The 22688-nt window shown below is 40.8% G+C and overlaps 1 protein-coding gene across 2 annotated transcripts in view; it reads left to right on the top strand.

Moving 5' to 3' along the window:
* LOC111874372 (peripheral plasma membrane protein CASK) overlaps positions 1 to 22688 on the top strand; it is a 220282-nt gene that overhangs the window by 186219 nt on the left and 11375 nt on the right. For both annotated transcript variants that reach the window (XM_033755435.1, XM_023869822.2), the window contains exon 6: positions 4432 to 4503. In XM_033755435.1, the coding sequence (XP_033611326.1) occupies positions 4432 to 4503 (72 nt within the window). The remainder of the gene's footprint in view (positions 1 to 4431; positions 4504 to 22688) is intronic.

Raw genomic sequence — 22688 nt, 5'->3', positions numbered from 1 at the left:
AAGCTGTTGCCAGTATGGTGTCACACTGGGTAACTAGCAATTCTGATTGGCTATACCACTGGGAAGTCCCTAGCTAACTGCGTATGAAGTTTGCATCATACACCCCCGAGCAACAGGGGAACTCCGGAATTATAAAACTCAAGTCACGCTACAGTGCGTAATCTTCTACTCGGTACGTAGTGCATGGTGTAATACGAGTATAACGCGTAATAATATACGTAATTCTGCAAATTCACAATAGATTAAACCTTATAAAAATACAATGGTTATCACAAAATTAATTGTATACATTCATTTGGTAAAGTATATTATTAAAAAGGAATAATCGGTTTTATCTCAAGTAGTGCCGAGGTCAAGAAAACGTGGGTCTATACATCCACTCCCCATACGCCTTCATGGCGTAGTGCTTAATTAGTTAAGCACAGGGACAAGTTTACCTTTACCTTACCTTACGAAAAGTTAATTCATGACAGAATATGTGTAAATTGAAGTAAGACCTGAAACTTTTATCTAAAGCATTTTTTGATGTGAATTTTTATCCAAGAGAGAAAATACGAAGTTACGCTGGGGCAAATGTCCTCCTGGTATTTCGGTTTCCCCTGCCATTTCTAGTTCTGCCAACCGCTCCACATTCATTAATCATTGTCATCGATACTGTATAATCTTGATATTAACGGCGTCGGTAAATAACCAAGTTAACGAATTTTACACACGAGAGAAATAGTTCTGACTCTGGGCTGTGTAATATAGGTTATAGGAGTAATGTGGTAAGCTTTCCAAAAATTTATTGATATCTCTAGTAAAGGAACATCAAGGCCAATGAGATAAGCAGAATAACAGCACATTTCAAAGTGACAACGCCATTGGAGAATGTCGTGCCAGTCCTTTCTTCTTCTTCTTCTTCTTCTTCTTCTTCTTCTTCTTCTTCTTCTTCTTCTTCTTCTTCTTCTGCCTCTTCTTCAGGATTCNTTATTATTATTATTATTATTATTATTATTATTATTATTATTCTTCAGGAATATGGCGTTAACCACGGTTTACGAAAGGGATGTGGTAACAGTATTCCCATATTGAAGGGAAAACAGAAATGCATGTTAGCTCACAAGTGGAACAGCAATTCGGAGGTTGCGTCATTGATCGTAGTGCTGGAAACTGAAGTTGTGGTCTGATCTTGCAAGGCGTGCCAGACGGTAGTGGCAACGAAAAGCCGCGCCGGCGGCGAGGTGCTGGTGAATGAGATCATGTAAAGCGGCGAGGAGGGGCCGTAGAGCTGCCCGCCACGTAGGACCCATGTTATTTTAGGAAATGTTATGAATTCTCTTCGAACTTCCGGTGTTTATGGTCTGTTTTCACGTCTCTCGGCAGAGTTCATCCATTAGTAAGGCACAGTGTTGGTGTTTTGGCGTTCTTGATTGCACGCGCTGTCACATAATGCAGTTGTTATTGAAGGACAGACACGCAGGGAAGCTCTTTGTCAACCCTCTTTCAGTGTGAGGCACAATACGGTATTAGATATACAAATTGAAGTATGCTACATTGATTACTGTTTGGTATTTAAATGAATTAACAACACCCTGCACGCACCAGTACACTCATTGAATAAATATACGAAATAAACCAAAACTGAAGGTAAAGATATTCGTAAATTACTTATCAAGGTAATGAACATATGTGATACATTAAAGCGCATGGCTACGTATCACCATATTTTATTTCTTAACATTTTTTTAAAATCCGTCAGTATAATGAAATCAAAGGAACTATTCATGTTACTGTGTTATGGCACCGTGTAGCCTGGTTGGTGGTTACTAACGTTTCGACTGTACGTTGGAATTGTAGGTGGTATGTTCATCCGAAACGTTAGTAACCACCTACCAGAGTGCACGGTGCCATAACACAGGAGACCATAGTATGAATATTCGTAGCCTGCGAAAGCCAAGTCTCAAAAATACGTTATTACGTGACAGTTACGTCTGCAGTGATACATCATCGCTAAAGTAACACACGGGGAAATTGCTATGAAAAAAATGTTGCCTTCCGAATGAGAAAGTCCACTGAAGTTCAACGGGGAATCGTTTCCTTGTTATTACCAGGGCCCGGATTTTGACGACATTTGATCTTTTTTTCCTTGTATCCTATGCGATGCTCTTAAATATATAACTCTCGGATATGAGCTGCTGGTTACAGAAATGTAAATTTTGTAGGTAATTTTTTTACATTTTTAGGTTTAAGGTAATTTTTTCATTTTTGGGGTATTTTTTTTTGGTAAATTTTTTGGACGTTTAAGGGTATTTCTTGTCATTTTTGGCCATTTTAGGGATTTTTTCTTCATATGTTTTCTGAAATATGAATACCATGGAAGCGAAGTGTTCTTTCTCCTTTAGGTCTTTTTTCTGGATTTTTTAAAATATTTTCAGGCCATAAAAATTCGAGCTCTGCATATTACATTTTTAGGTTACTTTTCTGAATTTTTCTGTCATTTTATAGGTCATTTTTTAAATATTTTCAGGTCATAAAAATCTGAGTCCTGCATATTACATTTTCAGGTCATATTTTACGTCATTTTTCTGGATTTTTTCGGTCATTTTTTAAATATTTTCAGGTCATCAAAATCCAGGCCCTGTTTATTACCGTTCACCCTCCCTTTGTCTCTCATGCCTTTATATTCTTCCGTACATTATTCGTTAAAATGTTGAATTAAGTGGCATCTTTGTCCTTCTGACAGCTGAGTATAGAACACCGAGTTTCCACCTATGTACTTACATTAAAACTACTGAGATGTGGTGTATATATGTACGTAGAAAAGAAACCTAGGCTACAGTGTCATAAATCATCCTATTTTATGAACGTATGTATATATGTTGTGCATGCTATAGCTAGAAAGTCTCCATAATGTCTTCTGCATATAATATTTGATTGGTCACATCTAAAGAATGTAAATGACATTGTCATTTTACTGTAACATGAGTAATAATATATACTCAGTGCTAATTAAGACATTCGTTTCCTAATGTTTCACAAAAGAAACAAGATGCATCGCTAATGTAAGACAATTCATTCTTGCATTGTGTTGTTTGGACGTGCTCGAAACCGTTCAGTTCTTCTGTTAGTACTATCCAGATCATAAGATCTGTAACATACGTGAAATGTTCTGAAGAATTGTTGGGTGCTGGATTGCACGCTTCATTGTACTACTTTAAGCTACTATAATATTCCGTATGCAAAGTATTTTAAGTTATGTATGCTATTCTGTTCTGTTTCCTTCTTCTAGGAATTCATAAAGTTTTTGGCTGTGTCAACAAACACTCAGCTATATTATATTTCAGCATCCCGTTGCATTCAAGCATTATCCTTATTATTAAAGCACCCGTCAATAATGCAACAATAGTTTTATATAAAAGACATCTAAAATGTGTTTCTCACTAAAAGTGCCACTTTAAATATTTTACGATGTTGTTAAAAGTATAAAATGTTATTAAAATACTAAAAGTATAACTCAGCTATATACTGGCCGCCGATATGCCTGTAAGACAGTAGAACTGTAATAAAATAGTTATAATCACATTTTCAAGAACTGACTGATGTAACTCAGTTCTGAATTTTCTGTGTGTAACAGCTCTTTAAGATACAGACTATTATCTATTGAGTGAGTTTTGTCTTGTTTAAATGTTATTTATCTCAGAGCTCGAAATAAGATAAGACAGAACTTTGAATATCTTCATATTAATTTAATTAGATTTAAGTACTATGTAATCCTTAAATTTTACTTTTTTTTGTGTGTGTGTGTGTATTTGCAGTGCTATACCGGACAAAGAAATCGAAATTCTGCTTCTGGTTGTATAAGATTTGAGGCTTTCATGGTGTCAGGATGCAATCGGGCGATCAGCCATGTCAGTATGGAGTGAGTTTCCAGCGGTTCAGACACTGTCTGCCTAAATCATCAAGAACTGATTTATGGCTGACGGAGCTGTTGTTATATGTAAACATGTGCAGTTGCTTTCGGAGCCCGGATGCTTGTTCGGGAACGGGCCTACAGTGCACGCAGTCAGATGGTCACCCATACTACTTGGGATCACAGTCAGTGTTGCTTAATCTGGGAAACATCTGCTGTTAGCTAACGTTAACTTTACCCTCCGTGAAATTGTAGGCTGTTTGTTGACTACTTCATATGTTTCTGATGATGATGATGAATAATTGAAAAGTCTGAATTTTATTCCATACTAACACTGCTTGTCACCCGAGAAGACTTATTTTCTTTATGTATGATTATAAATGAAGTCCCGTTTGCTTATGAATTGCTTCATATTAATATTTATGGCGATCGACGGTGTTTTTTTAGTGATATGTACTTTTATTCCCACTACGTTGAAGTCAGTGGTGCAGGAGAAAGCTGGTCCCATATAATTACATGTGTGTTTTCATCCCCTACAGAGTGTCTTGTGTCAGAGACACGACCCAACCTAAGTCCGATGGGGCGGCTTTACCTAAAGGCAGATCGCGAGGGTAAGGGAAGATAAGACGTATTAATAAAAAGTTTATATGGACCCTCACCTCTCAAGATGATACTTAAGGATGGATATTTTGGAATAAGTGAATAATGGTCAGGGAAAACATTAAATAAAGTCCTTAACCTAAATTGATAAAATAAAATTATTCATACTTCTGCAGTGTTACATATTTTATTAAATCTGTTATACTGAGGCAGCGGAATGAAGCCCCATGAATCGAGTTTACTCCTACCGCGTTTCTCTTAAGCTGTAACGCCTCCCCCTCAATCTTATTCCCCGTTGGTCGTCGAGTCGCTCGCCATCGACAAGCGTTTCTGGTTGGTTGGCATAGGCCAGAGATGGCTAGAGAGAGTAATTCAACAATAGAATCAGATTGGGATCTCTCAAGCACTGAATTCCCCCACCGTCCATGCGTCTGCTTTCCTTGGCCTCAGTATAGGTCGTCGCAAAATCGTAACATTCTTCGGAGTGAATGATAGTAACATTGATGATATCAAATTATATACAGGCATTAAAAACGGATATCACATCTTATAAGTGTAGTGGAATATTTTTCGCATGTTATCAAGGTAGAGTTTATCTCTCTGTGGCTCTACAGTCTTTGTGGACCTTCTCCGCTTTTTCACTTTCATAATCAATACACGGTAGGACTCCTTGGAAGGGGATCAGCTCGTCGCAAGGCCACTACCTAGACACAGAGCAACACAAAAACAGAATAAACGCTCACATTTATTCATGCCTTGAGTGGGATTTGAACCAACGATCCCAGTAATGGGAACTGGCGAAGACGGTTCATGCCTTAGACCGCGTGACCACTGTGAGCGGGAAAGTGGAGTTTAGTTCCGATAAATATAGAACTTCGAATATTGAGCATAGATGTCTATTATTAGTAGATTTTTCAGTTGATGAAGGTCATAAGATTGAAGCTGTGGATTAAGATACAAAGTACTGGGATTTGTGCAGGCAGGGCCGAGGGAATATACTAATGTAAAACAAGGTATATGTATGACATGTGGAATGTCTTCTAATAATACATTATTTACAACGAACTTATGTAGAAAATATGGGTATATGTTATGTAAGGTTGCAAGATTTTAGCATCAACAGAATATAAAACCAGGCATGATAGTATAGCTAAATGGGATATCGGGAAAATGCAATAAAAATTAACGAGACCTTCAACTACTTGCCGTATTTTATTGAAACCTATCACCAGTAAATGATAAAGAAATACAGCAGTAATGATAAAATTACATGCATATCTGATACGTATATATCTTTCTAATACAAAAAATATTGAAGTTTAAGATTTGAGTTTCTCACGGCGTTGACTATGAAGAAAGGCGTTTTCTGGGATGTGGCGCGTGCAGATCTTATGTGAAACAACGTTTCGGAGGAACGTATCGCCTCCATCTTCAGGATAGAAAAGATCCTAATCAACAGAACCGTGGAATACGGTTCAGAACCAGTTTTACATTTCAGTAATGCATCAGAGATTTATAGGGATCTCAGTCGAAGAGACTTCTCTCTGAATTCCAGAGAAAATATCAGAGATGTTTGAGAATTAATTACTGTTAGCTGCGACAGTCGTGTTTACCATCCTTCATTCCACGTGCAAATTGAGAAGGAAACGTTCTTGTTCGGGATCTAGGCAAGTCACTCAGAAGTCACACGCCTCCAAAAGTCTGAAGGCTTCAGAAACGTTGAAAGTAGATTCTTCGCTGAAGCAAAATTTGAAGTCTTGAAGGCAGCGAAGATTTCATTTGTGGTTATTCTGGTTATATTGCCGTGGAGTCTGGTACATTGGTGCCAAGGATCCGAAGGAGTGTACTGTTTACTAGATTACATGGTGTTATAATCCAGAAGACCACAATATGGATATTCATTGAAGGCCCTGCTTCTACAAATGCGAGCATTAGATATCCCTGTGCCGATACACATTGAAGGGTATGGGGGGTCTAATAGTTAAGCCTCCAGGCATCCTCAGGCCCCCACTCTTAATGGTTAGTAGCTTATGTCTTACTCAGTTTAAACGTACACTTCAAAGACAAGGCGAAGTTTGTGAGACAATTAAAATATATTTTGGCATTTACATAATGTAGCAGTTGATAGAGCGTCCTGATTAAAAGTACAACTAACAAATGTAAAAGCGCTGCATAATATTCTAACTGATAATGATTGCATTTGAGTGTTGTCCCGTGAATTGGTTTTGAAATTAAATTCAACTTGAAAGCAACAGCAATAAAGGTGAGGGTCCATATAAACAGTTATTGAGAAAGAGTTTCATCTTATTGTTCACGCGCACTCATTGAATTCAGCACAGCACTCTGCACAGTATGGTGTTGCCGTGGCCTGTGAACCACGCACTCGGCAACTTGTTAGTCTAAGCACTTTACTTTACATGTAACCTTTTAAGTTACAATGTAACTACATGCGTCACCTGCTTTAATATTACGAACTCTGGATTTTTCTTACGGATCTTTTATGTGTTTCATATAATTTTAAGACATATTTTTTTCCCTAAACAGCAGTAAAGGTAAAGTTGTATCTGTGCTTAATTAAGCACTACTCCATGAAAGCGTATGGTAGAGTGGATGTATAGAATAACGCATTTTTGACCTCGGGGCTAAATAGAGACTTGTGGTCAGATTCACGCCACATTCGCTTTACCTCCAGGAAAAGAGCTTCCGGATAAGGGGCTGGGTCAGCCCTGTAACTGGTATGGACGACGTTGAGAGGAGAAAAATCTTACTTGTACCGGGACTCAAACTCCGACCCTTCGGTCTTCCAGCTGTTAGCCAGTCGCTATACCGACTGCGTTATCCCGGCTCCCCAAAAAGCAGTAATCATATGCGGTGTGTTTCTTTTAGGTAGGAACTAATTTTAGGTATAACTTAGATGATCTTGATGCTCCAGAGCATTAAACAGCTTGACAATCCATACTGAAACATAACTCTTCCCACACTGTATGGTGGTGCAAATATATAACATTTTTAATGATAAAAATGAACGACGCTGCAGATTTTAACGAGATTCATGTAATCTCTATGGAACATATTGTGGAATGTAGACCCGTGTCTCTACAACGACCGCGCAAAGGACAACTATACTACAGCCGTTGGTAAGTAATGGCTCGTAAATAACAACAGAGGAATGGTATTTTCTGCGTGGTCCTTGCCGATGGCTGCGCACGCAACAGTGGAATACGTCACGCCATCGCTAAGCAACAAGCTCACTGCAACAGAGGAACGGTGTTTTCTACTCGGTCCGTGCCGAGATGTTATACGCAGGAGAGTTAGTGAGAAGTCAGGAAGTGGAGTGGAGTCGGTTGGTGGGGCTGAGTTGAGTTCGTTGGTGAGTTAGTGAGTTAATTGGATAACCGCTGGGGTTCAGTTGTGAGCTGTTGCTTTGAGAAGCTGGTAGCAAAGGCCGGGACAGTTCGGGAACCCAGAGAAAGGGGAACGTCCGCCGTTGAAAGCCGTTACCAGAACACTGATGAAGACACAGCAGACTGAAAAGACGTGCTCTAGTGAACTGTAAATTGTGTGAATTGGTGAAACAATTGTAATTTCTTCTAGTCACGGATGTATAAGAGTTCAATAAATCCAATTATCAATCCAAACTCCATCTATAGTCACTCTCATCACTGGGCTGTATGTGTGCAGAGCGGTTTAATTAGACTAATTCGTTATACAGGTGACAAATTTTACATTTTAGGATGTTGAAGATGGACATTCTGTTAATGATTCGGTCATTTTTAAACATAAATTGTGACGAATAGAAGTCCTTTTTTCTTGGATTACACATTATTCTTCTTTCTCCCTTCATCGGTGTCTATTCGTCTGTGATTATTCGATACAAGAGTCCACATTGTTGCAATAACTACAGAGACTGAAATTATTCTTCCTGTTTTTTGTGCACTGTCTGTTTAAGTTCATTCAAAACGTTGTAGTCTAACGGATCTAAACTTGGATAATACAGTGAACATTCTTTGGATTTGGCATATTCAGCTGTAGCATCATCCAGCACTTTCAAAAGTAGTGGCAATGTGAATGCAAGGATGCCAATTTTTAGCATTCAAAGTGAAAGAAATGTTTTGTGGGACAAATCAGCCGAACGGAAAAAATCTTTTTGTACACATACTTAAATACGTTCTATACAATTTATTTCGTTCAATCCTTAAAGCCCTTCATTTTCCTTTCTTAAAACAAACTTCATTCTATGCACCTCTCGGCAGATGTCTTGCTCTCACATGCGGATAATATTATTAGAAAGTGGAATGAAATGCAAACGACATTGATGGAAGTGCTGTTAGAAAGTAAAAGGCGAAGTTCTAGCTCTTAATGCAGCATCACACTATGAAAACTCCAATGGAGCAGAGGTAGAACTCCATGTATTCTTAACATCGGTTCTGGACGAATAGTCGACTTGACGCCCTGTCCGCTTTGCCCTCTAGGAATGAACCCCAGGTACCCGTTGGGCAGTCGGCAAAATGCGCATCATAACTGCTTGGACGCGATCGCGAGCGGAATAAGTTCCCAGTCTGGAATCGAAGTTAGTCGTTTAGCACTCAGATTTACTATATTGGCTTGTTCTGTCAAGTTCTGTATGTGTAAGTAGTATATTGTAGCATGTAGATCCGTTGCTGGGCAACGACTGCGAAATAAATATACATGAACCGTTGCTGAGTAACGGCTTCGCAGACACACATGTTATCAAGGAAACGATTGAACTACAACAGTGAAGAACGGTGTTTTCTATGCGATCCATGCCGAGATGTTATAAGCGGGACAAATTGGGAGCTGCAGTTAGTCAGGGAAAAGAAGACTAGGTGGTTGATGTGAGATGGCCACCAGTCTGGGAATTAAATAACTGTAGCAGTGACTTAGTTGTAGGATATTCGCCAGCTGGTAAGGACGTAAGCAGAAGGCATTGTTAGGATCCGTTACCAGGAAACTACTAATGAAGACAGAAAACTTTATAACTTTCTTAATATCCACTGCTAATTTCTCTTGTTTCTTATGCGGTATTGACAGTAAATTTCAAATGTCAGTGTCCATATACCATTCCGTTGTTCATTTTCATTGTCATTTCTTCTTGAGCAGTGAACTTTATTTGTGCTTTATGTAACGATTGTTTCCACAATTAGGCAAAAAGAGTCGAATGATGGAATTACATAAGGAGATAAATGAATGAGTTTTTCAGGACATGGCTAGAAGCAGTTATTGTCTAATTTGTGGTTCTCTCCCGAAATATATAATGAGGAACCGAGACAGACCACGAAAACCCTCAGGATAGAACATCTTCGGGCGGAACTTTAAACCCACGATCTCCCGAATGCGAAGCAGGGATGCTACCCACTCCACCGCGACATTGAATGCTGAAGTTGTGTTGGTTCATTCGTAGGCTATTTAATGAGTTTATTAACTGATGTAGTCGGAATTGAATTGAATTGAAAGAGTTGGGGAGAAGGCGGTCCTGACCGAGCTCGACACTAACATTGCCTTGAAGTAGCTTAGGTGAACCACGAAAGACTGAGTTAAGATACCCGAAGGCGATATTTGAAGAGGGTGCTTCTGGCATACAAGCTAGACGTGATAGCTTTCAATGTAACTTCCGCGATTATTTGAAGGAGAACGGAATGACGCTGTTGGCCTACATAACATTCTTCAGGAAAGTAGGCTTGTGACATCGCCAGCTGTCTGATATCTGTGTGTCCGCCACCTTTAAACTTTTGTGTCTCTTGGCTGAAATTCATAATGCATTTCATCGTCATTACGCCATTGCTATCAGTGAATGATTACATGAGATCGAAGTGATAATATATTGTCACCTGTATGAATGACTATGAACTGGGTTTGGGTTGGTAACTGGATTTATTGAACACTTACAGGTCATAACTACAAGTAGCTATAGCGCTATAGCTAATTCACACACTCTGCAGTTCACTACAGCACGCACTGAGTCTTCTCAGTCTGCCGTGTCTTAACCATTCACTGTCTGGTAGCGGCTTCCAACACCGGACTTCCCTCCCCTTTTTTATTGCTAGTGGGGTGGGACAAAGTCCCTTGTACTGCGGCCACTTCTGGCCTATTGTACCAGTCCCAGATGATAGGTGAGGATGATTGTGGAGTAATTGGTGGAATGAAGATTGTCAAGGGAAACCGAAGTACTCGGAGAAAACCTGCCCAAGGGCCACTTTGTCCACCACAAATCCCACTTTACCAGACCCCGGGATCGAACCCGGGCCGCCGCGATGGGAAGCCAGCAACTAACCGTTTGAGCTATGGCGCGGTCCGACCTTCCCCTTCCTCCGGGTTCCCGAACTGTCAGCGTGCCTCAGCTACCAGCTTCTATTAGCAACAGCTCACAACCGTAGCAGTCCTCTAACTCACTCATTCACCAACAATCTCCACTCCTCTTCGCTACACTGTCTGAAGTCAGAGTTGCTTTGCGACTGGCGGTTTACCGCCAATCAGTTCGTCTTTGCGCCAAGAACCTTGAGGCTCATGACCAGAGTTTTTCTTGGCAACTGAACCCTTGCGGTTATAGTCCTTATGTAACATCCTCTCTAACAAGAAGATGGGTTTGTCGGTAGGTCAAGTGATATAGCCTTGGAGCGGACCACATAAAAAAGACCGTTTCCAACAGTACTTCAATTGTTGCGCGCTGGCCTCTGCCTAGCAACAGCTCCAGTAGTGTTGCGTATTTACGAAGCTGTTGCCTATCGGTGGACATAATCTTGTTTCTTTCGAAGTCGTTACCTAACAACGGGTCTATATGCTACAGTATATTTCCTGAAATGATGTATCGTAATAGATCTTGGAAACATATGTTTGTAGACTAAAACAACGTGGCAGGGGGATTAAAACTGTTTTTGGCCTTCTGTTTAAAGTAGATAATTAATGAACCAGTGAAGATATGCATGCGAAAGTTGCTGTGGAACTGAACCTGCAGATAGAGTGTGTATGAAAGAATATTCGTAAGTCAACAGTTACAAACTTGGTGACACGGGGCGACACTCGAGGTTGTATCTGACAAATTTGACGTAGACAGACTCTATACTGTGGTAAGAAGTTCTTCACAACAGCAAACATAGCAACGATAGTAATAATATACGTATATACCTAGAAGCCTGTGCAGTGGGAAACTGTGCCTTGTAGTTCTGCTCGGAATTTCATGTTTATTTTCTGACTATCACTTTGTGTTGAGAAACTCCTGAATGCAGTGTTGATGAATGTTTTAAATTCCTTCTTCGTTATATGTTAGACCTTTCCTTTCCTCTGCAGACACAAACTGACGCACAGCAGAGCTGTACCTCTTTGCATGTTTTGAAGTTGTTTACGTTTTGCCACCCACGCAGTGAGTTCCAGAATTGATTTCTTTCATACATTCGCTATATTTACCAGTTTGATATTTACATACATGGATGTGAAATTCGTTAGGAGACAAAACAGGGAAGGCGGCAGTGTCAAAGGTGTTCTGCTTTCTACCCCAGAATTTTCGTCACCCGCCTGGAATTCGTATGAACCAAGGTTGTATTGGCACCCCAAGACCAGATTTCTGGCTTCGGCGAAATTCATATTTTTGTTATATTTTTTATATTTTATGTTTGATGTCATTAGGTCATAGTAGGTCACATGTTCTGTGTTTAATGAGGGAAAGACAACGTAGTTATGCTTTGATGAATGTTAACAGCAGCCGTGGTTTCCCTAACCCCATTTTCTCATAAGGTCCTGGTGCTGGCAACCGCCGTTCTGCCAGTCGCGGTGCTTTTCAGGAACGTAATCCAGACAGTTTGTGAGGGAGTGCTGTAGCTTGTGTTCAACATTACTTCTATTTTTACACGCAAATCACACTAGGTAAATTGATTACGACTGCTTTTATTATTTTTTTGTATCCTCCGATCTGCCAACGAATGCTGATAACTTAATTTCATACTCCCCCGGACTTAATTTTTTATTACTGATGTTCGTGGTGGACAGGTATGACGTATATTCCATTCAAATCCCCGATAAATAAGTTACTTTTTATATAGTAAAGTAAAGTGAAGTAAGGCTAAACCTATCTCTCTAACAGGCCGTGAAAGCCCATAGGGTTGTGAGACGTTGAGGGTCCCACATTATCTCAACAATCGGCTCAAAGATGGCGGTAAGGCTGTCAGCCTTACGCGCCGGCAGCGCTTTACTCCCCAGGAAAATTATTTAATTAATTTCTGGTACTCATTTCTGTTAGAGCCTGAGTCGACCCAGGACCATAGTGCGGCTGGAGGGATTAGGTCAATTGAAAAAAAAATCCAATGACCTCATCTGGACTTGAACCCGCGACCTTCCGGCTTGTAGCATAGTGCTTCACCCAACTACGCTATAGCATGCCCCACTTTTTATATAGTACGTAATTATATTTAAACGTGATACTAACAACTACATTTTCAGGCTGTTACACTGTAGCACAGCGTGACACAGGTGGGATTCCAGTTCTCTGAAAATCTACTGCTTTATTACCGGCCAAATAATAATAATGAGCGCTTATAACGGGGAGAATAGGCGTGTGCATGTCTGTGCTTTTCTGTGTGGGTGCTGCGGCGGTGAATATGTAACTAAATGGGGGAAGTTTGACATGACTGGAGTAATCGATGTTCAATAAACTGACTAATTTAATGCACCTAATATCTGTCCGGAATGTCGGAATTCAGTCCTGTCATTAATAAAGTATTTTATTTCGACATTTCTGAACGCTCTTTCAGCTCCAGAATGTTACATGGGAAATGTGACATTACTGTACCATGTTGCATTACTGCAGTAAATTTAAGGACGCTGGCTCGAACGGTAACGCTTCTGATTTGTATTCGAGGGGTGCTTGGTTCAGATCTCGGGCCCGACAACGAATGTGGTAACAGTTGTTTTTTTTCCACTTTTCGGAAAAGGGCTAAGACATACAGTCGGCTGTAATGTCATTCCTTACAACAGTCCATCGAGGCAAATTCGGAGATACTACCTCAAAGTAAGCCACGACCGCTTCATTCTGCATCCTCCATAGTTCTTTATTCGCTAATCTTTCTTCCATTTGATACTATTCTATAACATGTGAGATACGGACGTTATAACGCCTCATGTTAAGTAAAAGCTGTTCTGAAAAGGCATTAGGCAAGGGAAATTTTATTGGAAGATAGTTCATTTTTCGTTAATTTAAAAGCAACGATTAGAGGTGTCTAGACAGGGGAAATGAGAACTCCTTCTCTGCTTAACTACTAGCCTTTCAGCTGGTCACAGAATTCGCTTTGTTGCATTGGCGTGTCCGAGCTGATGTAAAGTCAACTCCACCATTAAAGCAACAATGAGATAAGGTGGGTAAGTTTCCGTAATTCTCGCGAATGTCACCAAATGTAGTGCTTCTACACTGTTCTTTACATATAAGCTTAAATATAGGGTGTTTCACAACTAGTCTTCCATAAAGAAAGTAGTTTTCTGGGATCTGGCACCGTGTATTCTTGGTTTTAACCGATGTTTCGGAGGAACATATCGCCTCCATCTTCAGGGTAGTTGAGTTGCGTGCGAATACAGATAGTTGTGGCTGCAATGCTTGATTTCTCTCTTAATGAAGCGCCGTGAAAGAGGTGGTTTGTTAGACCAAAATACAGACCAAAGTGGAACATTGGTACTTATTTACCAGACCACACGGTATCATAAGATTTTTCATCATTAGCGGTATTATAAGCTCTTGACAAGTTCCAGGCAAAGGACTGAACCCCCTCTGCCCTATATCGCCGTTTATATTGGCGAAACAGTTTTAGAGTTGACAAAAATAGCTGAGTCGCCAATGTGTAAATAACATAAGATACCAGAGCGCAATGTCGAGCCCAAAATATTTATTATACCATTATTTCAGATAAACAGATTTTGTGAAATGTTGTGGCATGTCCCCTGAAAGCCGGAATATTTTAATTAGAAGAGACGTCCGTTACTAGGTGACGGCACAATAAAGAGTGACGCAACAGTGGAACATGGAATACTTCGTCAGCTTAGCAACAGTTTTTCACTAAAGAATAGAACTGTCGAAAGCCTGTGCGGTCCGCCCTGGTCTCTGCGTGACTGTGCAATATCTCAGCTGCAAGAATAGGTGTTTTTATCTGTTCATGCAGAGACTATATCTGGAGAATGGAAACACAGCTGAGTCAAGCACATGTAAAGGTGGGTTCGAATACCCCCACCGCAGGAGACGATGAAAAGGGAACCCATTGCCAGGGGATATAACTGGGTCCACCCTGCTCCTTGGTTATGTAAATAAGGGGACCTGGCCCTCCAGGTTGGGGTAGTCTTGAATCTGAGGCAGTGAAATATGGTCATGAGTCCCACAGGACTTGGTCCCGAGGTTAATTGTGCTGGCGAGGGCCAGCAGCAATTATAAACGACAGACCCGCCTCTCGTCAGAGAGGGCTCCCCATATTAACAAACTCGCATCTGTCTGACAGTAACAAAAATCTGGTCTTGGGCCCCAAGAAATCCTGGCCAACTGACCGTCGGTCGTAACGTAACTTTGACTTTGACTTGAGGCGAGTCAGTCGAGAGTCTAGAGTCTGCAGGCGGACAGACCAGTCCGAGTCTGAGGCTGTTGAAAGACGGTCTCCCCTGGTGGATGCGCGGGAGGCGGAGGGGCCTCATCGTTGTAAGTCTTTGCGTAGCAACGCCGAGTTAGTTGTGAGACAGTCGCTTACTAGTAAAGACGTCAGCACAGAAGTTGAGGAAGGTACAGCTTTGGAAACCGTTACCAGACAACCGGTGAAGACACAGCAGACTAAGAATGCTTAGTGCGTGTTGCAGTGAACTGTAGATTGTGCGATTTAGCGATAGCGCTGGAGTTAAAACTCAATTACCAATCCAGACCCTGTCTATAGTCACAATCGCGTGACAATATTAAAAATTTTCAAGACAGTATTTTTTCTTCGAACTTAAATAGAAAAGCAAGAGTAGTCTGGAGTTCCACCAGGGGTCTGCGGACCACACTTTGAGATCACCTGGTTTAAGGTGTGGTCCCTAAAGGATCGATACAAATGCAAATAGGACCTATTTGTTGTTACCGTCTGAGGAAGTATATTAATAGAACACAGACCTACTTGCGGAGTTGCTACGTGAAGAACGTCAGCGAAAATCGGTATCAGGCCCCAGTGGGCCTAGGCCTACCTCCATGAACTTCTCCGTTTATTTCGATTTTTCTAGATCTTACACATTCGGTAGGACTCCTTGGGCGGGTGATCAGCTCGTCGCAAGGCCTCTACCTGAACACAAACACAGAAAAACGCACACACACAAACTAAACATGCATGCCCTGAGTGGGATTCGAATCCACGATCCCGGTTTCCAGGCGAGCGAAGACAGTACACGCCTTAGACCGCTCGGCTACCGTGACCGGCTGCGTTCTGATTACTCCACTTTATTATTGAGTAGACAAGCTGAATGGCTCGGCAATTTAACATATTAATTAATATTATTACTACATGAAACTGGAACAGTAATTGCCTCTTGTGTTTCCTATCGTAATCCATAGGTGCTACGTCTAGACACTGCTGCCCTTCCGAGCAGTGCATACGGCTGCCTGTTGATGCTATTAGATGGTTTACTTGTAATTAATAATTCGCACACTACACCGAAGATTCACCAGAGAGGTTTAAACTTGAACTGGCTAGTTTGTGCAAGTTTACACACTCTTCTAATGAATTATTTATTACATACTGCATAAATGAAAAGTAGGTTTAAACACTTTGGCATAACAGCTGTATCGTAAATGCAGCTTTAAATTGTCCGTATACGTTTAGTATGACATTTTACCTTTAAGAAGTCACAGATGCCCTTATACTTGTAGTGAATGTGAAAGGCCCAGACCCGTATTACTCTTGAAACACAGCGACATGGAAAGGTAATAGAAGTTTTAACATGTTTTGTGGTTAAGTACACGTATAATATTGAAGTTACATTACGAGGTATAAACTAAGAAAGCAAATCAGAATATACGTATATTTTTTCGTAAGGTATTCTAATCAGTTATAATGAAAGAATAATTTGAATTTACAGTCTTATGCTTGTGCTAAATTGCCGACTTCCGGCGATTTATTGGTTTATCTGGTTAGAAGTAAAGACTGAAGAACACAACGCAGTAGCTGATGTAGTCGAGTCATCATGCTCATTTCTTACGTCGTTCAGGGATTATTGCTGGGGAGGTATCGCCGTGTAGGCAATGATGATGTTTTTGTTTGGCCATTTCTTACCTCTCATTTCTGTAATGATAGTAGAATGGCGTTCAGGAAGTCGACGCAGCAATGTGATTGGGAAATTGGGAGACCCAGTTGCGTGATACAAGATAATATTAAAATTTACGTTCGAGAAATGGTTCACAAAGGGGTCTTCTGCTTTCATAATGGGATTTCTCGGCCACCTGAGTGTCAGTGACCCACCCAAGGAGATTTCTCTGCTTCAGGATAGTGACTTAGATCGTGGGTCTTTCAGTTTTTATGTCTCATTCTCGACGTAGCATTTATTAAAATTTTGTTTCTCTGTGTATGTGTATAGAACTTCGTCACTTGTGTGTGTGCGTGCATGTGCTTACGCGCGAGCATGCATCAGTAAGTTGTCGTTTCAAGGTTTAGAGACTTGTTTTCAACCCAAATCGCATGTCCCTAATGACCTTTTAATTTGTTTCTTTTTATTTTTACCAGGATTGTTAGTGATAGGTTGTCGTACATAATAATAAAAGGTAGCTGCAGTGATACCATTGTTCTGAACGTTCATGCCTCAACAGAGGATAAAATTAATGATATGAAGGACAACGTCTACGAAGAACTATAAAGTGTATTCGATATTTTGGAAAGACTATAACAAATGAAAACCTGATTCAGGAGGACAATAAGAGGAGATTGAACTCGGGTAATGCTTGCTACCATTCAGTCCAGACCCTCTTGTCTTCTCGTCTGCTGTCCAAAATCACAAAATATAGAACATACAAAACTATAATTTTGCCCGTGGTTCTGTATGGGTGTGAAACTTGGTCTCCGACATTAAGGGAGGAACATAGAGTGAGGATGTTTGGGAAGAGGGTGCTGAGGAAAATATTGGGACCGAAGAGAGATGAAGTGACAGGAGGTTGGAGAAAACTGCATAGTGAGGGGCTTCATAATTTGTACTTTTCTCAGTGTATAATTAGACTGAACAAGTAAAGGAGAATGAGATGGACAGGGCATGTAGCACGAATTTTGGAGATGAATGCATATAGGGTATTAGTGGGAAAGCCAGAGAGAAAGAGACCACTACGAAGACCAAGACGTAGGTGGGTGGAAAATATTAAAATGTATCTTAGAGAGATAGGATAGGATGTTATAGACTGGATTGATCTGTCTGATGATAGAGACCAGTGAAGGGCTCTTGTGTACGCGGTAATGAACTTTCTGGTTCCATAAAATACTAGGAAATTCTTGAGTAGCTGCACAATTGGCGGCTTCTCAAGAAGGTCTCAGCTCCATGATTGAGTGAGTGACTTCGAGGTAGTACTCATAGAGCATACCTGCACTTGCATACTTACAGTCCTACAGGTCTTGTGTTCTTAATGTCAGATTTACGCAGTAGAGTACATAGACCTGTGTAGCGCGTGGTTATGACATCTAATCCTGTTTGGATTAGAATATGTAAGTGTTTGCACCTGTAAACATATTATAGATTCTTTACTTATAACGTGTATACCCATTGCTAGGCAACGGTTCGATAAACACTTTCTCACTTAAGCGCGTGACAGCAATATAGAGTCCAATGTTAAGCAACGGCGAGGTAAACGGGCTTCGTCAGCAGTACAGGCTGTGTCTTCCGTTGGATCCCTGCAAGGTGGTTATAAGAGAGGCGAATTCCGAAGCTGGCAGTTGTAGGAATACAAAACAGTAGTTGGAAGAGAATTAGGTCGAATCTTCGGAAATGGCAGCTGTAGAAAATGGCAAGAAGGCTTCATAATGGTTAGAAGTGATATTTCCTGTTATAAATCCGTTGCCAGGAGACGGAGAGCGTGCCCCAGTTATTTGTGGAGTGGGTAGATTAGCGATAGCGCTATAATTGTTGGTGATTAAGAGTAATTGTAAAAGAAGGTTTTAATGAATCCAATCATCTAATCCCCGGTCTAGAAAACCGAGATTAACGGCCGTGGGAATCCGTTGCGCTGACCACGCGACACCCTGTATCCGCTAAAGTTAGAACTAACTTCGCCGACAAGCGGCGATCGCTCGGTCGGCATAGTTCGTTTGTGGACTAAAGTCCACGGAGTAAAGAGCACATTATCCATTCCAGAACCCGTTATTATTGGTCACGACCCTAAATATGTATATATATATAACAGTGGGCACGCAGTAGCGTATGCTACTAGGCACTATGCTATAAGACGGAATGTCGCGGGTTCGATTCCCGATGAGGTGGATTTTTTTTACAATTGACCAAATCTTTACAGCCAGACAATTGCCGTGGGTCCGGGTCAGCCTTTAACCGGAATGAGTACCGGGATTCTTCCTTGGTGGTAAAGGGCGGCCGTCGCCCAAGGCTGACAATCTTACCGCCATCTGTGAACCGATTGTCCAGGAAATGTGGGAGCCTCGACGTACGTGCGTATAACAACTTATGGGCCTTCAAGGCCTCTTACAGGGATAGCTTTTTATTTTTAGCTTTTATATGTTTATTTAACGATGCTGTGAGGGTAGCTTCGACTGTATAGCGTCGAATGGTAGAGTGACTGGTGAATAATGAAATGAAGAGCATTCGGAAGGAAACGGTCATAGCTGAATTTGAGGAATTGTCTCGGATATTGCCGGGAAGAAACCCGGAAACTGTAGTAGTATAGCCGGTGGCGGGAAGAGTTTGAACCCGAGACTTTCGGAATTCGAAGTTCAAGTGTCTCGATCTTGCCTGCGACTTTAAGAACGTATGATATTGAAATCTTTTTCTTTTTGAGAAGAACTTAAGTAGGCTTACTTCAATACAGATTTTGTGTGCAGTGGATATCTCGGACATAAACTGAAATTTTTGCACCATCGCTATGCTTGTAATGCAAAATAAACAGCATTTCATGTAGGTTTCTTTAATGTAGGTCATAATGGAGCCACAATATGGAGGACTGCTAAAACTGTGGAACGCATGCCAAATTTCGTAGCAAATTTAATGCGTCCTACTACGAAATAAGGTGTATATCAGTAAATTATCTACATTCACCCCACATATGTATAATATAACACGATTTTCGAAAGTGAATGCCTTCCGTTGGTGCTAATTGACACCAGCGAATTGAAATGTACAAACAGTGAAGTCGATTAAACACACGTTCACAATTTATTCTTCTCGTCCGATATCGCAGTAGGCGGAATTCCCACAGCAGCATGAAGAGTTCAAAATTTACAATAACCGTCCGTTTTTAATTTACACACAACTCCTAATAAAAATGCAGATTGTCGCCGTCATGTTACTGCGATATTGAATCTACCCATTTTGTTTCCACGGTTGAATACAAGAGACCAATAACGTGGGCTTTTGAAATTGATGTCCAGTGGACAGAAAGGCGCACTTTCGGCAAGTTAAATGGAAATAGACGTAACGGGAGTGAGTGAACTCCGCGTGGAGGATGGCTTGAATACCTCCACCGTAGCCCTGCGAGTCGTACGTGACGAAAAGTGAACCCGCTGCCTGGGGGGCATAAGTTTGCCAACCTGTTACTGGGGTACATAAGTACAGGGACCTGGTCCTCAGGGTTGGGGTTGGACACAAGGGTCAGAACCTTGTTCTGTAAGCAAGTTATTGTTGCCGAATCCAAAGAAGTGAAAACTGAGGAAGGCTATGGTTCGAAGGGCTGTTTTGCCAAGTGATGCTGCTGCTGCTGATGCTGCTGATGATGATGATGACGATGTTGAGTAGGTGGAGGAAAAGGAGTGGTGAACGAATGCATTGAAATTAGACCGCTGTTTTATTGCAAAGACGTGCAAATATAGGCCTAAATATACAAATATGGTTTTATAAGTGATTTCTAGAAAGTATTTAATTTTACGAAGACTGATTAACTAGCAAATTGAGGAAGTAACTCTACAGCAATAGAACACGAAATTTGAACATAGCCAGTGGAAGTCCATTATCCGACTGTATCCCCGAGAGTGTTGAATAAAGTTTGCATTTTTAAAGTCTGTTTTAATGTCACCTCATAGGTTTTGCGTCTTTACAGTGGCTGCTTTTCAAGAGATTCTTTCACCAAAATTCTGTACTTACTTTTTGTTTGTTTTATTTCGACGCTGTCCGTAGCTCAGGCTATGCAGAGATCTAGCATGAATGATGGAGCGATTAGGGAAGATGTGATATCTAGTGGTCGAGGCCCAGCATTTGCCTGTCAGAACTTAGCGTGCCATAGGAAACTTCAGTCAGGACTGTCTTTCACTGAACTGAGCTGGGTCGCATGTCCACCACCTGCTTAATAATGCCTTATTTGTATATTACCTTTCCCTCTCTAAAATTTCTTATATGATCACGTAAGTTGTTATGCGTAAAATGGCCTGTCTTGACAACTTTCTGTAGCAAGCCAACAGTGTAGGGTTTAATGCATAAAGCGGTCGGGACCACGATGGTTGTACAGAAGCTCTATGTGGTCTCATGCGTTCGACTGTAGAATGTGAACTTAATTAAAATAATTATTCAAGTCACTGATTCAACCGTCTAACGTCTAACACGGTTTTCTGAAACTTATTTTTCTTGTAATATTGGTCAAATTGGAAATGGGTTTGTTCCATTATTTTTAATATGTTTATTATTTATTTTTGATTACTTTTTATGTTTTATGAGTTATGTTTTGTCAAGACAAGTAAAGGTAACACCACACGCTGTAGAGGAAGCGCACACAAACCAGGAGCATATGGCAGTCAAAAACTGAAAGTGGACCAGGAACGCGAGGGGCAAGCTGCCGAGGAAAACACCTTCATACATTTACGAAAATGACGACACCCCGGGTGAGGTGAAATAATATGCAACACAAATTTTAAAGGATTTTATCTCGTTTTACTTAAAAAGAAGACTACAGCGTGTGATTTTAACACGAATTAAAACAGTGTAACAGTTTTTAACACAGTTTTAGTAAAATATGTGTAACATGAAAACACATGAAGATGGCCATTTGGGGCCGAAACATGTAGTGTTGAAGTGCAGAATGTAAAAAGTGTTGCAGTTTTGACGGAAGATAAACAATGGACGCTAATTTATTCTCTTTTGTGGTTTAGACAGTTCACGCGTTTGTTATTGTTGTTTTCATTTATTATTTTCATTTGATTTCAATTTTTTTATCAATTTCACCATGTTATTCCGTATGTTTACGTTTTGTATATGTGTGTCTGGCAGTGAGCAAACAAACAACACACAGAGTTCATATGGAGAGGTTCAATCTCAAGAAATTAAACGAGGTAGAGCATAAAGAGCAGTGAGTAAAAAAGTAAAGCTATCCCTGTACCAGGCCATGAAGGCCCATAGGGCTGTGAGACGTTGAGGGTCCCACACTATCTAGACAATCGGCTCACAGATGGCGGTAAGGTTGTCAGCCTTACGCGCCGGCCGCGCTTTACTCCCCAGGAAAATTATTTAATTAATTCCTGGTACTCATTTCTGTTAGAGGCTGAGTAGATTTGTTTTTGAAACACTTCAATGTGAATGATGTATTCGGAATATCAGGGAAAGGAAGTGTGCTGCAATATGGAGGGCCCCATTTCGACCCTCTTTATGTAAGACGTGTTCTGCAACGTTTCACACATCTCAGATCATTACTTCACGTCGGTACAGCACAGGTCACAACGCTTCAGGCCTATAAGGCCGTCATCGACGTCATCAGAAGTTCTGTAGTTGACAGGGCGTCGATAGCCAGTAGGATGGTGCAGTTAACACTAGACACATACTGCATACTCGTCTGTTGGCGTTTTCTGATTAGGAACATGTTTCGCCTAATCTGTTTACGAGCTGAGAGGTTTAACACGAAGTTTATGCTTCCTCATATCGAAGTTTTTCGAAGTTTTAATTTATCCCTTCAGCAATATGAAGATGACAGCAGCTCCGGCGTTTGAAATTAGGGGGAAGACTCAGCCATACTTAATACAAAATTGGAAACTTCGCTCTGATATAAGATACGCCTCTGTTATTAGCA

Source organism: Cryptotermes secundus, unplaced genomic scaffold, assembly GCF_002891405.2.
Source record: "Cryptotermes secundus unplaced genomic scaffold, Csec_1.0 scaffold197, whole genome shotgun sequence".
Taxonomy (NCBI): domain Eukaryota; kingdom Metazoa; phylum Arthropoda; class Insecta; order Blattodea; family Kalotermitidae; genus Cryptotermes; species Cryptotermes secundus.
This window is presented reverse-complemented; position numbering and strand designations above follow the sequence as displayed.